Consider the following 16,111-nt stretch of genomic DNA (forward strand, 5'->3'; position numbering starts at 1 on the left):
TTTATAAGGCAAGAAATCCCACTTATTAAACCTGACAGGGCACACCTGTGAAGTGAAAACCATTTCAGGTGACTACCTCTTGAAGCTCATCAAGAGAATGCCAAGAGTGTGCAAAGCAGTCATCAAAGCAAAAGGTGGCTACTTTGAAGAATCTAGAATATAAGACATATTTTCAGCTGTTTCACACTTTTTTGTTAAGTATATAATTCCACATGTGTTAATTCATAGTTTTGATGCCTTCAGTGTGAATGTACAATTTTCAAAGTCATGAAAATACAGAAAAATCTTTAAATGAGAAGGTGTGTCCAAACTTTTGGTCTGTACTGTATATATATACGATTGTTAAAGGGGTTGTCTGAAACCTAAAAGTGAATTTAATATTAATCTGTAACTATTAATCTAAAAAAACTAAGATTGAAACAAAATGAGCATATACCCCGTTGTAAGTAAATAAATAGTAATAGTGCATATAAATACCGCAACAAGGTGTACCCTAATCGGTACTTTGTACAAACAGGGGTGTGGCTCCCTTTTTAGAGCTGGGCATTTCATTTATATAGCTTCCCATGGGCAGATGACTGACCAGTCGAACCCTGGTCCTGCTCTACCCCCATTTACATTGAGGTAGTCTGACACAAGGTGAGGTTTTAATACTAGAGACAGGATAGGACCGTCCCGTTTGGGGTACATTATGTCGCGGTGGGATGGCTTTTATGCTTTTTTTTAATCAAAACCAGTGTTTACTAATTACCCTATATTATTTATGTGTACTATTACTACTTATTTACTTACTTACAGCAGAGTATATGCTCATTTTGTTTCTATCTTAGGTTTTGTCTGTTAAGTGGCCACAGTGTGAACATACTCTTATACGTTGCATGTATGCCCACTTATGCTCCGGCTCATATCTTTGGTTTTGCTGTACTAATTTAAAAAACTAACACATTTTCTAATGTATTTTAATTAAACATTTGCTACTGTTCCCTCTATAACTTCCTATCTGTGTTTTTTTCTTACTTCTGATGACCTTCTATTTGAGCCTCACAAAAAAGTATTTAGTGAGCCACCAATTGTGCAAGTTCTCCCACTTAAAAAGATGAGAGAGGCCTGTAATTGACATCATAGGTAGACCTCAACTATGAGAGACTAAATGAGAAAACAAATCCTGAAAATCACATTGTCTGACTTGGAAAGAATTTTTTTTAAAATTTTGGTGGAAAATAAGTATTTGGTCAATTACAAAACTTCATCTCATTACTTTGTTATATATCCTTTGTTGGCAATGACAGAGGTCAAACGTTTTCTGTAAGTCTTCACAAGGTTGGCACACACTGTTGCTGGTATGTTGGCCCACTCTTCCATGCAGATCTCCTCTAGAGCAGTGATGTTTTGGGGCTGTCGCTGGGCAACACCGACTTTCAGCTCCCTATAGAAAACCTTTGGAGGGAGTTGAAAGTCGGTGTTGCCCAGCGACAGCCCCAAAACATCACTGCTCTAGAGGAGATCTGCATGGAAGAGTGGGCCAACATACCAGCAACAGTGTGTGCCAACCTTGTGAAGACTTACAGAAAACGTTTGACCTCTGTCATTGCCAACAAAGGATATATAACAAAGTAATGAGATGAAGTTTTGTAATTGACCAAATACTTATTTTCCACCAAAATTTGATAAAAAATTTCTTTCCAAATCAGACAATGTGATTTTCAGGATTTGTTTTCTCATTTTGTCTCTCATAGTTGAGGTCTACCTATGATGTCAATTACAGGCCTCTCTCATCTTTTTAAGTGGGAGAACTTGCACAATTGGTGGCTCACTAAATACTTTTTTCCCCACTGTGCATTGGGGGCTAGCACTGCCATTACTACCCCAGTTGCATCACAAATTTGAATAGGCTGTCATCAGGGCCATCCTTTTCAGGGGCTGGGCTAGTCTCTGCTATATTGAGCATTCACTGGTTGACGATTCTCACGTATGTGCCCCCTGCTCAACACACATTATTTTCAATGCACACTGACAAATCAGTCCCCCTTTAAAGAGAAGTGACGGGCCAACAAAGAATGGTCTCTTGCAGGCTTGTCACGTCTCTCAGTAAAGCAGAGATTAGCCGAACCCCTGAGAAGGCCATCCCGGATGACGATAAATTCACTGTTCGGACAACCCCTTTAAGAATGCATTACATAGCTACAATACAATTACCAGACCCTATCAATACAGAATCACCCGGAATTACTAATACTGATGTACAGTCATGGCCAAAAGTTTTGAGAATGACACCAAAATTATATTTTCACATGATCTGCTGGCCTCTGGTTTTTATTAGTGTTTGTCTGATGTTTATATCACATACAGAAATATAATTGCAATCATATTATGAGTACCAATAGGTTATATTGACAGTTAGAATGAGTTAATGCAGCAAGTCAGTATTTGCAGTGTTGCCCCTTCTTCTTCAAGACCTCTGTAATTCTCCCTGGCATGCTCTCAATCAACTTTTGGACCAAATCCTGACTGATAGCAGTCCATTCTTGCATAATCAATGCTTGCATTTTGCCAGAATTTGTTGGTTTTTGTTTGTCCACCCGTCTTTTGATGATTGACCACAAGTTCTCAATGGGATTAAGATCTGGGGAGTTTCCAGGCCATGGACCCAAAATCTCTATGTTTTGTTCCATGAGCCATTTAGTTATCACCTTTGCTTTATGGCAAGGTGCTCCATCATGCTGGAAAAGGCATTGTTGGGCGCCAAACTGCTCTTGGACGGTTGGGAGAAGTTGCTCTTGGAGGACATTCTGGTACCATTCTTTATTCATGGCTGTGTTTTTAGGCAAGACTGTGAGTGAGCCGATTCCCTTGGCTGAGAAGCAACCCCACACATGAATGGTTTCAGGATGTTTTACAGTTGGCATGAGACAAGACTGGTGGTAGCGCTCACCTCTTCTTCTCCGAATAAGCTGTTTTCCAGATGTCCCAAACAATCGAAAAGGGGATTCATCAGAGAAAATGACTTTGCCCCAGTCCTCAGCAGTCCACTCCCTGTACCTTTTGCAGAATACCAGTCGGTCCCTGATGTTTTTTCTGGAGAGAAGTGGCTTCTTTGCTGCCCTCCTTGAAACCAGCCTTTGCTCAAAGAGTCTCCGCCTCACAGTGCGTGCAGAAGCACGCACACCAGCCTGCTGCCATTCCTGAGCAAGCTCGGCACTGCTGGTAGTCCGATCCCGCAGCTGAAACAGTTTTAAGATACGGTCCTGGCGCTTGCTGGTCTTTCTTGGGCGCCCTGGAGCCTTTTTGACAACAATGGAAGCTCTCTCCTTGAAGTTCTTGATGATGCGATAGATTGTTGACTGAGGTGCAATCTTTGTAGCTGTGATACTCTTCCCTGTTAGGCCATTTTTGTGCAGTGCAATGATGGCTGCACGTGTTTCTTTAGAGATAACCATGGTTAACTGAAGAGAAACAATGATACCAAGAACCAGCCTCCTTTTAAAGTGTCCAGTGATGTCATTCTTACTTAATCATGACTGATTGATCACCAGCCCTGTCCTCATCAACACCCACACCTGTGTTAACGGATCAATCACTAAAACGATGTTAGCTGCTCCTTTTAAGGCAGGACTGCAATGATGTTGAAATGTGTTTTGTGGGTTAAAGTTCATTTTCTGGGCAAATATTGACTTTGCAAGTACAGTAATTGCTGTTAAGCTGATCACTCTTTGACATTCAGGAATATATGCAAATTGCCATTACAAAAAATGAAGCAGTAAACTTTGGAAAAATTACTATTTGTCTCATTCTCAATACTTTTGGCCATGACTGTACATGGAGAACATAGTATATGCATTCAGTCACACATATAGCATGGAGCTTTGAGATTCCACCTAGTGGTAAAAAATAGTGTTTTCCTTTCCATTTTCTGCTGAGAAAATGCATTTGATGGAGTATGAATTCTCAATCTACTAATTGTTCCTCATTCCCCATGTGAGCCCCAAGCTTCAGTGCCATTGTAAAAGCTGCTGCACCATACAATGTAGCAGGCTAATATGTTAATCCGCCTTTAATACTTTCAGTTACGGCTCATTCAGACGACAGTATTCTCCAAATGGACTGATTATTTTGATCAGAGTGTGGTCCAAGTGTCATCAATTTTTCTTGTATGTGGAGAAAAAAAAAAGTTTGTCCATCATCTCCTTTCTGACACTATGTGAAAATCAGACTGCACTTGGATGTCATCCCAGTGAAATCCGATTTTTTCACGGACACATAGACTTCTATTGCCAATTTTGATCTGACCCTCGGATCAAAATCGGACATGTGTACGTTTTTTAAAAGGACCACTTGGCCTGAGGAAAAAAATCAGACATGTGAACAGCCCCATAGAATATCATACTTACTGTAGGTGTGCTATCCGTGAAAAAAACTGATAGCAGTCGTATGAGAAAAACTAACTTCTGAATGAACCCTTAGCGTATATACTGTAAGTGAAAAACTGAGAACAACAAGTGCATTTGGGAATCTTTTTCATGAATTGCATTAACTGCATTAACAACTTAGATAAGTATTTTATGTCCAACCCCCAAAATGCAATCCTCTGTTCATATCTGCATCTTGGTTTTGTAAAAAACAGAAACCGTGGCGCAGTGTTGAGTCTGCCACATGGACCCCATTGACTTATAGTTGGGTCCGTGGGTTTTCATTATGGTGTCTGTTGTTTTAGTAGGGGATAAAACTTCCTATGCACAGTTATTTTTCCATCAATTGTGACAGAATCTGCAACAGAGGCTCCTGATGGAGGTACAGGGTGGTTATGTTGGCGCATTTTATCAACCTTTACCACCTGCGCTCCAGTTGTGTGCATGAGAGCCGGCATAGGACTGATTTATCAGATCTCTCTACACCCACATTTCAGAATATAACAGGGTGCATCTTGGCAGATGCAGTGTATGCTACACTGCTTACTTTTCATGGCACAGTTGCCATATACAGTCATGGCCAAAAGTATTGAGAATGAGACAAATAGTAATTTTTCCAAAGTTTACTGCTTCATTTTTTGTAATGGCAATTTGCATATACTCCTGAATGTCAAAGAGTGATCAGCTTAACAGCAATTACTGTACTTGCAAAGTCAATATTTGCCCAGAAAATGAACTTTAACCCCCAAAACACATTTCAACATCATTGCAGTCCTGCCTTAAAAGGAGCAGCTAACATCGTTTTAGTGATTGATCGCCAGCCCTGTCCTCATCAACACCCACACCTGTGTTAACGGATCAATCAGTCATGATTAAGTAAGAATGACATCACTGGACACTTTAAAAGGAGGCTGGTTCTTGGTATCATTGTTTCTCTTCAGTTAACCATGGTTATCTCTAAAGAAACACGTGCAGCCATCATTGCACTGCACAAAAATGGCCTAACAGGGAAGAGTATCGCAGCTACAAAGATTGCACCTCAGTCAACAATCTATCGCATCATCAAGAACTTCAAGGAGAGAGCTTCGATTGTTGTCAAAAAGGCTCCAGGGCGCCCAAGAAAGACCAGCAAGCGCCAGGACCGTATCTTAAAACTGTTTCAGCTGCGGGATCGGACTACCAGCAGTGCCGAGCTTGCTCAGGAATGGCAGCAGGCTGGTGTGCGTGCTTCTGCACGCACTGTGAGGCGGAGACTCTTTGAGCAAGGGCTGGTTTCAAGGAGGGCAGCAAAGAAGCCACTTCTCTCCAGAAAAAACATCAGGGACCGACTGGTATTCTGCAAAAGGTACAGGGAGTGGACTGCTGAGGACTGGGGCAAAGTCATTTTCTCTGATGAATCCCCTTTTCGATTGTTTGGGACATCTGGAAAACAGCTTATTCGGAGAAGAAGAGGTGAGCGCTACAACCAGTCTTGTCTCATGCCAACTGTAAAGCATCCTGAAACCATTCATGTGTGGGGTTGCTTCTCAGCCAAGGGAATCGGCTCACTCACAGTCTTGCCTAAAAACACAGCCATGAATAAAGAATGGTACCAGAATGTCCTCCAAGAGCAACTTCTCCCAACCGTCCAAGAGCAGTTTGGCGCCCAACAATGCCTTTTCCAGCATGATGGAGCACCTTGCCATAAAGCAAAGGTGATAACTAAATGGCTCATGAAACAAAACAGAGATTTTGGGTCCATGGCTTGGAAACTCCCCAGATCTTAATCCCATTGAGAACTTGTGGTCAATCATCAAGAGACGGATGGACAAACAAAAACCAACAAATTCTGGCAAAATGCAAGCATTGATTATGCAAGAATGGACTGCTATCAGTCAGGATTTGGTCCAAAAGTTGATTGAGAGCATGCCAGGGAGAATTACAGAGGTCTTGAAGAAGAAGGGGCAACACTGCAAATATTGACTTGCTGCATTAACTCATTCTACCTGTCAATATAACCTATTGGTACTCATAATATGATTGCAATTATATTTCTGTATGTGATATAAACATCAGACAAACACTAATAAAAACCAGAGGCCAGCAGATCATGTGAAAATATAATTTTGGTGTCATTCTCAAAACTTTTGGCCATAACTGTAGTTCATGAGAATATTTTTCATGTCATTAAGAACTACCTTCAGCATAAAGAAGAACAAGGAGTTGAAAGTGATGATATGGCCCCAACAGTGCCCTGATGTCAACATTTTCATACAAGTCTGGGTGGGATTACATGAAGAGTCAGAAGGATTAGCACAAGCCTACATCCACAGAAGATCTGTGGTTACTTTTCCAAGACGTTTGGAACCACCTCCATGCGGAGTTCCATCAAAATTTGCAGGTGTAGCTAGAAGAATTGATGTTTTGAAAGCTAAGGGCGGTCACACCAAATATCTATTTGATTTAGATTTTTCTATTCTTCATTCATTTTGTATTTTTTTTGTACTTATATCTACTCTTGCATAATACTGTAGATATAAGTGTGTGTGTATATAAATATATATATATATTATGTATATACGGAATATATACTGATACTTTATCCTTTAAATACCTTGAACACAAACATTTCTCCTCTAAAAAGGGCAACAGTGTTAAAATTCCCGTCACATATGTTCGGCCTGTTGCCAGGATGGGAAGGCTTTTCTCCAGATGGAGGACGAGGCCTCGGTTGTCTTTCGTGCTTTCTTTCAGATGTGGATTGTATTCTGCGTGGTGGTAGTGTAGGCAATGGTCTTGTAGGCTCTAGTGTTTCTGCAGGGGGACCTTTAAGAAGAAAAAAGTTATACAAATTATAGGACCGATATTTACTTTTTTTTTCAAAGTGAACTCTATGCAAACATTCATATCAGAACATAATGACGTTTAAAATGGGTTTCCATTCTTTCAGTAATTTCCAAAATATTCACAGATAGGAGAGTGAAAGCACATGTATGGTCATATATTTGTCTGTTCTCAGTTCTGTTATTGACTTTATTTAAAGGACACATCCATTAGATATGTCAGAAAAGTCCTTTAAGGGAAAATCTCATAAAAGAATACTTTTCGTAAATGCCCTAATTTATAGACTATAGAGTCTTATGAATAAAAATACTAAATAAATTCTAATCCTTTCCAGAAAAAAAGAAACCTGGAGTTTATTTGGTAACTATGGACAATAGAGGCATTTTCTGCAAATAGAAATATCTTCCTGTCAGGCATAATGGCAATTAGAGTGCATCCTCAGTTTCCAAGTCACAGCATAGCTTTCAAGTGTGTATCTATACACCTCTCTCATTATGCTAATCATCCTGAGAGAAACCTCCAATTGTCAGGAATGCTTACACAACCCCCAGGTGATGTCTGTGAACCGCCGGGTGCTTATCAATACCAGTAAAAGCAGAGAGATGGTAATGTCATCAAAGCAAGAAGCATTTTAAAGTGGATATGTCACCAGATATCTCAATATAAAACTGAAAACATTATTAAATAAATCTCTTAGACCTGAAGAAGCTGGTGTGTTTTCTTTGAAAATCCATGTCAGAATAGCTGAATAAAACTGATACTATAATTAGAAGTTTGTAAGTCCAGCTATAGAGTGAAAGAGCTCACGAGTTCATGTGATTTCAGTCTTCGCTCACCCAGTCTGACAGCTGTAGATTGTAATGAGCAGTGTGAGATCTCAGCAGGAAGGAGGGACACTGAGGAGCTGTCAATCAGGCTATTTTAGTGCAGACTGAGTTACACTTTCATAAAGGATTTGGTACATAAAGCGGGCTAACTGGATGAACTACATTCTCTAAGCCCAAGGTTCCAGTGAGCACACAGGCCAAGGGTGTTGGTGCAGCAAGCGGGTGAGCCTTGGAAGCCACAGGCGGACACATAGCAAAGGCAAACTAAAAGCCTTAATAAAGTTGTGGAAGTCTTAAGCGGACAGGAGACGTCCTGGAAGCCGCAGGCAGACATGTAGCAAAGGCAAACAAACAGTCTTAATAGAGTCCTGGAACCCCGCTTCAGACAAGAGATGTCCTGGAAACCGCAGGCAGACACATTGCAAAGACAACCAAAAAGTCTTAATAAGGTCCTGGAAGCCACAAGCGGACAGGAGACATCCTTGAAGCCACAGGTGGATACGTAGGAGGGTTACTGGAAGTCGCAGACCGGCAGGTGAAGTCCTGACTACAGACAACACCTGTGCACAGAAAGACAAAAAGTCATACTAGAAAGTCTTAATTCCAAGACCCAGGTGTGTGGCTTGGGAGGCCTTATATAGGCCTTGGAAGTTCAACATATGGGAGTATGCCGGGATACCTGCAAGGCCCAACGTGGAGCACAAAAAAGTCGGAAGGGGCTGAGGGAAGCAAGGCATGGATAGACGACAGATGCGTAACAGGACTATACAGTCATGGATTTTCAAAGTAAATACAGCATCAGATCTAAGATAACAATGTATGTAGTTTGTATTATAAAATCTGGAGTCAGATCCGCTTTAATGATGGATAGCTGAGAATATTAATAACGCCAGGATTTCTACATGTTTCTGGTCTCGGAATGTGAACTGCCACGTCTTTTAGATCTGTTTGCTACATAAACATGATCTAGCTAGGACAATCTGTGTCGTCTTCATGAGTCAGACGGACTGGTTGGGTTGGTTGTGTTGGCAGTCACGTTGGTTTACATAAGAAGCAGAGGGCTGCGTGGGCCACTAAAGCATCTGCCTATATCTGTTATTTCATCAGGAGATTAAGTAAGTACCTGATACAAAATAAGTACACCTTTTACCAGGCGTGGCTGGGGCTATTTTACTATAAGTGTAATTCACTGTGAGGCAACCCAACAAAAAACATATGTTGTGCGGTACACAGATGTTTTAAACATGGGTATGTCATTATATGCCTATAAAGTAGCATCCCTCATAGCACTCCGTCTGATCTAAACACAGCGCCGTTCTATAGTCTTCAGGATGAAGAGTGGAAATCTAAAATTCCAGTAAATTAAAGAAATTGTCCTAAGATTAAAGGAAGGATTTTATATAAAAAATCTAAAATGAAGAATTGCTATTTTGCAGTTCTCTTAAATTATTTAAAGAGGGTTTACACCATATCTTGATGCTCTCTTACACCCGAGGGACCAATTATCATAATCAATGATGGAAAAAAGATGGATGAAAACAGATTATTTAATGTGTTTTCTGGTTTGAGAAAACAAATATTCCTAGACGCAGTTTGTTTAAAAAAAACCTGGCCTTTACTTTCCCTCCCCAGGTCCAGCACCGAGTCTCCACCACTGCTCACAGTGTCTATTATTGTCTGCAGCGCTGACGTCACGTCAACAGAACTGCAGCCAATCAGTGAGCTCAGTAGACTGTGTTGTCACTAAGCTGTTATTGGCTGCAGTGCTGTCGACGTGACATCAGAAGTGCAAATAATATTAGACACCTGGAGCAGTGGAGGGGATTCATTGCTGGACACGGGGATGGTAAGTAAGGCACAGTTTATAATTAAAGTAATCTGTGCCAGGATATGTTTGTGTTTACCTAGAAAACCCCTTTAAGCATTCACCAAATGGATTATAATGGACTATAAAGGATCTGTCACATCCTGCGATAAGCAGTCTAATATTCCCGTCTATCCTTGTAATGGTACATACAAAGCCGAGTGTTTCAGTGATGATTTACCGATACTACGTGTGCTCTCGTACCGGTAATATATCAGGCTTCTTTAGGCAACGCCTTCTGTTCCTTGAATTCACCATTCCCAGTTCATGTACATACATAGGTATCGATATATTATACACTGATACTAAATGGTATATACAGTTATATGAAAAAGTTTGGGCACCCCTATTAATCTTAAGCTTAATGTTTTATAAAAATTGGTGTTTTTGCAACAGCTATTTCCGTTTGATATATGTAATAACTGTTGGACACAGTAATGTTTCTGCCTTGAAATGAGGTTTATTGTACTAACAGAAAATGTGCAATTTGCATTCAAACAAAATTTGACAGGTGCATAAGTATGGGCACCTCACCAGAAAAGTGACATTAATATTTAATAGATCCTCCTTTTGCAAAAATTACAGCCTCTAGTCGCTTCCTGTAGCTTTTAATGAGTTCCTGGATCCTGGATGAAGGTATTTTTGACCATTCCTCTTTACAAAACAATTCCAGTTCAGTTAAGTTTGATGGTCGCCGAGCATGGACAGCCATCTTCAAATGATCCCACAGATGTTCAATGATATTCAGGTCTGGGGACTGGGATGGCCATTCCAGAACATTGTAATTGTTACTCTGCATGAATGCCTGAGTAGATTTGGAGCGGTATTTTGGATCATTGTCTTGCTGAAAGATCCATCCCCTGCGTAACTTCAACTTTATCACTGATTCTTGAACATTATTGTCAAGAATCTGCTGATACTGAGTGGAATCCATGCGTCCCTCAACTTTAACAAGATTCCCGCGGTGCCGGCATTGGCCACACAGCCCCAAAGCATGATGGAACCTCCACCATATTTTACTGTGGGTAGCAAGTGTTTTTCTTGGAATGCTGTGTTTTTTTGCCGCCATGCATAACGCCTTTTTGTATGACCAACCAACTCAATCTTGGTTTCATCAGTCCACAGGACCTTCTTCCAAAAAGAAATTGGCTTCTCCAAATGTGCTTTTGCATACCTCAGCCGACTCGGTTTGTGGCGTGCTTGCAGAAACGGCTTCTTTCACATCACTCTCCCATACAGCTTCTCCTTGTGCAAAGTGCGTTGTATAGTTGACCGATGCACAGTGACACCATCTGCAGCAAGTTGATGCTGCAGCTCTCTGGAGGTGGTCTGAGGATTGTCCTTGACTGATCTCACCATTCTTCTTCTCTGCCTTTCTGATGTTTTTCTTGGCCTGCCACTTTTGGCCTTAACAAGAACTGTCCCTGTGTTCTTCCATTTCCTTACTATGTCCCTCACAGTGGAAACTGACAGGTTAAATCTCTGAGACAGATTTTTGTATCCTTCCCCTGAACAACTATGTTGAATAATCTTTGTTTTCAGATCATTTGACAGTTGTTTTGAGAAGCCCATGATGCCACTCTTCAGAGGAGATTCAAACAGGAGAACAACTTGCAAGTGGCCACTTTAAGTAGCTTTTCTCATGATTGCATACACCTGGCTATGAAGTTCAAAGCTCAATGAGGTTACAAAACCAAAAAAAGGGCTTTAGTAAAAAGTAGGTAGGAGTATTTAAAACAAGAAAATGATAAGGGTGCCCATACTTATGCACCTGTCAAATTTTGTTTGAATGCAGATTGCACATTTTCTGTTAGTACAATAAACCTCATTTCAAGGCAGAAACATTACTGTGTCCAACAGTTATTACATATATCAAACTGAAATAGCTGTTGCAAAAACAGCAATTTTTATAAAACATTAAGCTTAAGATTAATAGGGGTGCCCAAACTTTTTCATATAACTGTATTAAACGGTTACAGCAGTGATCACTTATTGTGGTATACTAGGTGTTAACGACCTAATAACACTTCCATTACTTGCCACTAGAGGTTGCACTTAACTTGATAGAAGTGAACAGTACATGTTCCATTATGGCCGCTCTCAGGACACTTCATGTGAGAATTTCATAGAAGCAGAAGAACACATCACTACATCAATAGGCATAATTTATACAATCTGTTAAAAGGTTCAACCAACATATGATGCATTCTGTCATTTCCTAAAAATTTGGCATCATTACATCATCGTGCCTTCATATAACACAGACACGTCTTAGCACTTTGGCTATAGGAAACTCTTATGTTTTATTCATATTTTATGTTAAAATGAGAGCAACCTATTCCTAGAGGCATCATCCCAGAAAGTGAGGTAATCTATCTTTCTGGGGAGATTGTGATCTACTCTGTATATTAAACTGTTTTTTTCCACCACTTGTTCTAAATAATTATGGGGTCATAGTGGCATTAAATCGATGGGTACATTATACACTGTAGTGGGCCACCTCTTCAAAGAGTAACCATCATTTTAATTTATATTTCATAAATCAATAGTGCACATGAAAATAAACTTTGTAATGTGTATTAGGGTATGTGCACACACGTTGTGTTTTGCTGCGTATTTGCTGCAGATTTTTATGCAAATTTTCAGCTACATCAATAGCAGTACCAGCAAAGTCTATGAGAAACCAGAATTCACTGTTCCCACATGTTGATTTTTGCTTGCTGCGTATTTTCAGTGATTAGAAAAACGCTGAACATGTCACTTCTTTCAGCATTTTTTCAGCGTTTTTTCACCCATAGGAAGTAATGGGGGGATGAAAAACACTACAAATACGCAGCAAAAACACACCAAAAAACGCACCTGCGTTATTGCTGCGTATTTGCAGCATTTTTTATGGCAAAATAGAATGGGAGTCTTTTTTTTCACAGAACATTATGTGCATTACTAAATAGAGACAGAAGTACAGTGAAAAAAACACTGCAAATACGCAGCAAAAACCTGCGTTTGTGAAGCAGATAATCTCCTGCCAGAGAAAAGTTATCAGCAGATTTCATGCAGATTTTGGTGCAGAAAAAAACACGTGTGTGCACATACCCTTATGATAGAAAGCTGCTACTTTCTACACCAGGACTGATCAGTCATTTCCAAAATACTCAATTTGGGGGTAAAATCTGTATTCAGATTTTACATGACTTTTTATATTGTTAAGATAGGAGTAGTAATGGGTCAATCGCGACTGATCCGAGACAGAGTCGGCTCGATACTGGGACCCCGGTGAGAGCCACTAAATTCTCTGAATTGCTCTCACTGGGCGTAAAATGATGGTGTTCAGCGATCAAAACCTTGCCCACCCTAACCAAACCCCGCCCACTCATCAATTTCATTGGCTGGCTGCAAGTAGGTGGGGTTTAATTTAATCTTAAATGTGTATGCACCCATGTTGAACACCTATTTAATAGGAATACATTTAGGATTCAAAAGAGCCAGCTTTTAGGCGAGTACGAAGCCAAGTAATCCAGATCACCAAAAAGAGACAGACTGCCCACCACTTGATAGGAGATGGCAGCTGCCACTGATAAGATTCTATGTAGAGGGGAGGGGTTGAGAAGGAGCTCTGCCTCTAGCACCTCCCCTCTACAAAAAGTGTATGAGTAGCAGCTGCCATCTCCTATCTCAGTAATGTAACAACCTGTCTTCTCTGAATACAGATTTTACTCCAGAATTGAGAATTTTGGGAATGATGAATCAGTCCTGGCAGAGAAAAAAGCAGATTTTATATAAAAGATATATTACGAAGTTTATTATTTTCATGAGTACTATTAATTTATGAAATAAAAATTGAAATGATGGTTACACTTCAAAACAAAAGAGATACCCCCAGTATCACACCATATCACAGCCTGTGTTTTCCATGGTCTTCGCTTCCTCTTCCGATAGGGGCTGCCAAATGACCACTACAACCAAAAAAAAGACCACTGATCAGCTGCAGCCTTGACAAACTGTCTAAAAGAGATGCTGTCTTTATTAACTATAGCAACCAATCACAGTCCAACTTTAATGCAGAGTCGACTGTCAGTCAGTGCCGGAGCGTAGTTATAGCCGCTGCTTACTATGCGCTGAGCGGTGACTGAAGGCGAGCCTCTATAACTGAAAGCCAGAGGAATAAAGTTTATTTCCTCCCAACAGTGGGGCTTTCAGTGCAACGGCCGGCCAGCTTCAGAACACTATTAACCTGCAGATTAACCCCATATCTGCATGTTAATAGTGTATTTTTACATGACAGGTTCTCTTTAATATGGCTTTGAAGGATGACGCACTCCCTTTAAGTGTAGTATGCTGTAGAAATTTTACAGGGAGAGGTATTCATGGTCCAGCAGTGTGTGCAACAAATTCTGATTACTCTCAAGAGCATGGGGGAGGGGTGTTCTTCCTAAAATCCTATGTTTGTGAATGTACCCTAATGTACTAGGGCATTTTATACATTTTAAAGTTATATTAAATCTCTTATTGGTTAAGTATTGGCAGAATGTATGTCTGTCTTCCTTTGAAAAGTATTCAGAGCTCGTTCAAGGAAATACACTTTTTTGGGGTGTGTATGTTTTGGCAAACTTGGAGCCAACACGATAAAACACAGAATAGCGTGATTTTAAAGGGAACCAGTCATGTCAACAATTGCTTTGACCTGCAGATATGGGGTTAATCTACAGGTTAATAGGGTTCAAAAGCCGTGCGGCCAGCGGCCAAAAGGAAATAAACTTTATTCCCGGCATTTATTGACAGCCGGCTCTATACTGATGTTCTGCTGAACCAGCTGTCAGTCAGTGCTGGGCGTGGTTACAGTCACCACTCACTAAGGCTGAAGTTATGCCTCTATGACTAAAAGCCCAAGGCTGCTGGAAGGAATAAAGTTAATTTCCTCCTGGTAGAAGAGCCTTCAATGCGGCAGCCACAGGCTTCAAAATGCTATTAATTAATTAATTGCGAATCAACCCTATATCTGCAGGTTAATAGTATTTTTTAACATAACAGGTTCCTTTTAAATAGACGGCCATATGTGGGGTCATCTCAGGCTAGGCGCTGTGTATTACTGTGATAGTGCAAAGACTTCCAGTTCATGGCCACGCATTAAATCAGAGTGTTATACAAAGTATTCATGCTCCAGTATTGACTAATCTTTGGCTTTTTCTCAACCTCTATATGTTGCAGAGGATCAGCACCAATCACTGCCCTTTTACTGTAACACAGCAATTGACTACAGCTGAAAATAAATTGGTCCGGCAGGACAAAGATGACAATTGCAGCAATCACCATTTTTGGTTGGGTGGGGGTGAGTGGTGCAGTTGTCACTTGGTGACGACATGGTGTCAGGATCATACGCTCCTGATTGTGAAGTCTTTAGCAGCAGCGTATATACAGTGGACATAAAAAGTCAACACACCCCTAATACGGTCTTTTTTCATAGACTGTACAATATTTTCAGAAATAAATGGAAATGTACCAAAGTTATATCCTCAGGATTTTTCTATTACTAGTCCAATGTAATACAACAATAAAGCATTGTTTTACAACTTCCATGTTGCAATTTCAAATAAAAAAACAGAGTAAACAGCATGTGCAGCAATAAGGCTGTGTGCCCACGATGCGTTTTTTAAGCGTTTCCGCAGCGGCAAAGACGCTTAAAAAACGCATGGTAGAAAGCCTGCCATGTTCCCACATGCTGCGGACATTTCAGCTGCGGATTATCATTGCGGAAAGAAACGCAGCACTACCAATTATTTTGCGGAAGTGCTGCGTTTTTGCCTCCATTGACTTGCATTAGAACGCATGGATTACGCATCACTGTATATGTAGATGTGCATTCCATGCGTTCTAATGTGCGGATGGTACCCAGGTCTAGGGAAGAGGAGACTCTCCTCTGGACCTGGGTACCATTGAAAACTGTAAAAAAAAGAATAAAATAAAAAATAAATATATACTTAACTTCCGTCGGCCCGCGGTGCGCTCCTCCTTGCTTGGCAGCAGTTCGTGATGGAATGAAGGACCTGCGCTGACGTCAGAGTCATGTGACGGGTCACGCGACGCTGACGTCGGCAGGTCCTTCAGTGTACTGCTGCCGGCAGCCGGGACGGTGAAGCAAGCCAGCGCGGGCCATCGGAAGGTAAGTATACATTTTTATTTTTTTATTTTTTGAC

The 16,111-nt window shown here is 40.6% G+C and overlaps 1 protein-coding gene across 1 annotated transcript in view; it reads right to left on the bottom strand.

Moving 5' to 3' along the window:
• The window catches only part of MMP24 (matrix metallopeptidase 24), a 197,507-nt gene that overhangs the window by 5,759 nt on the left and 175,637 nt on the right, over positions 1-16,111 (bottom strand). Inside the window, exon 6 of the mRNA XM_073683668.1 lies at positions 7,000-7,211. Within this exon, the coding sequence (XP_073539769.1) occupies positions 7,000-7,211 (212 nt within the window). The remainder of the gene's footprint in view (positions 1-6,999; positions 7,212-16,111) is intronic.

This window comes from Phyllobates terribilis, unplaced genomic scaffold, assembly GCF_046119375.1.
Source record: "Phyllobates terribilis strain yellow unplaced genomic scaffold, ASM4611937v1 Scaffold_5__5_contigs__length_657084704, whole genome shotgun sequence".
Classification (NCBI taxonomy): domain Eukaryota; kingdom Metazoa; phylum Chordata; class Amphibia; order Anura; family Dendrobatidae; genus Phyllobates; species Phyllobates terribilis.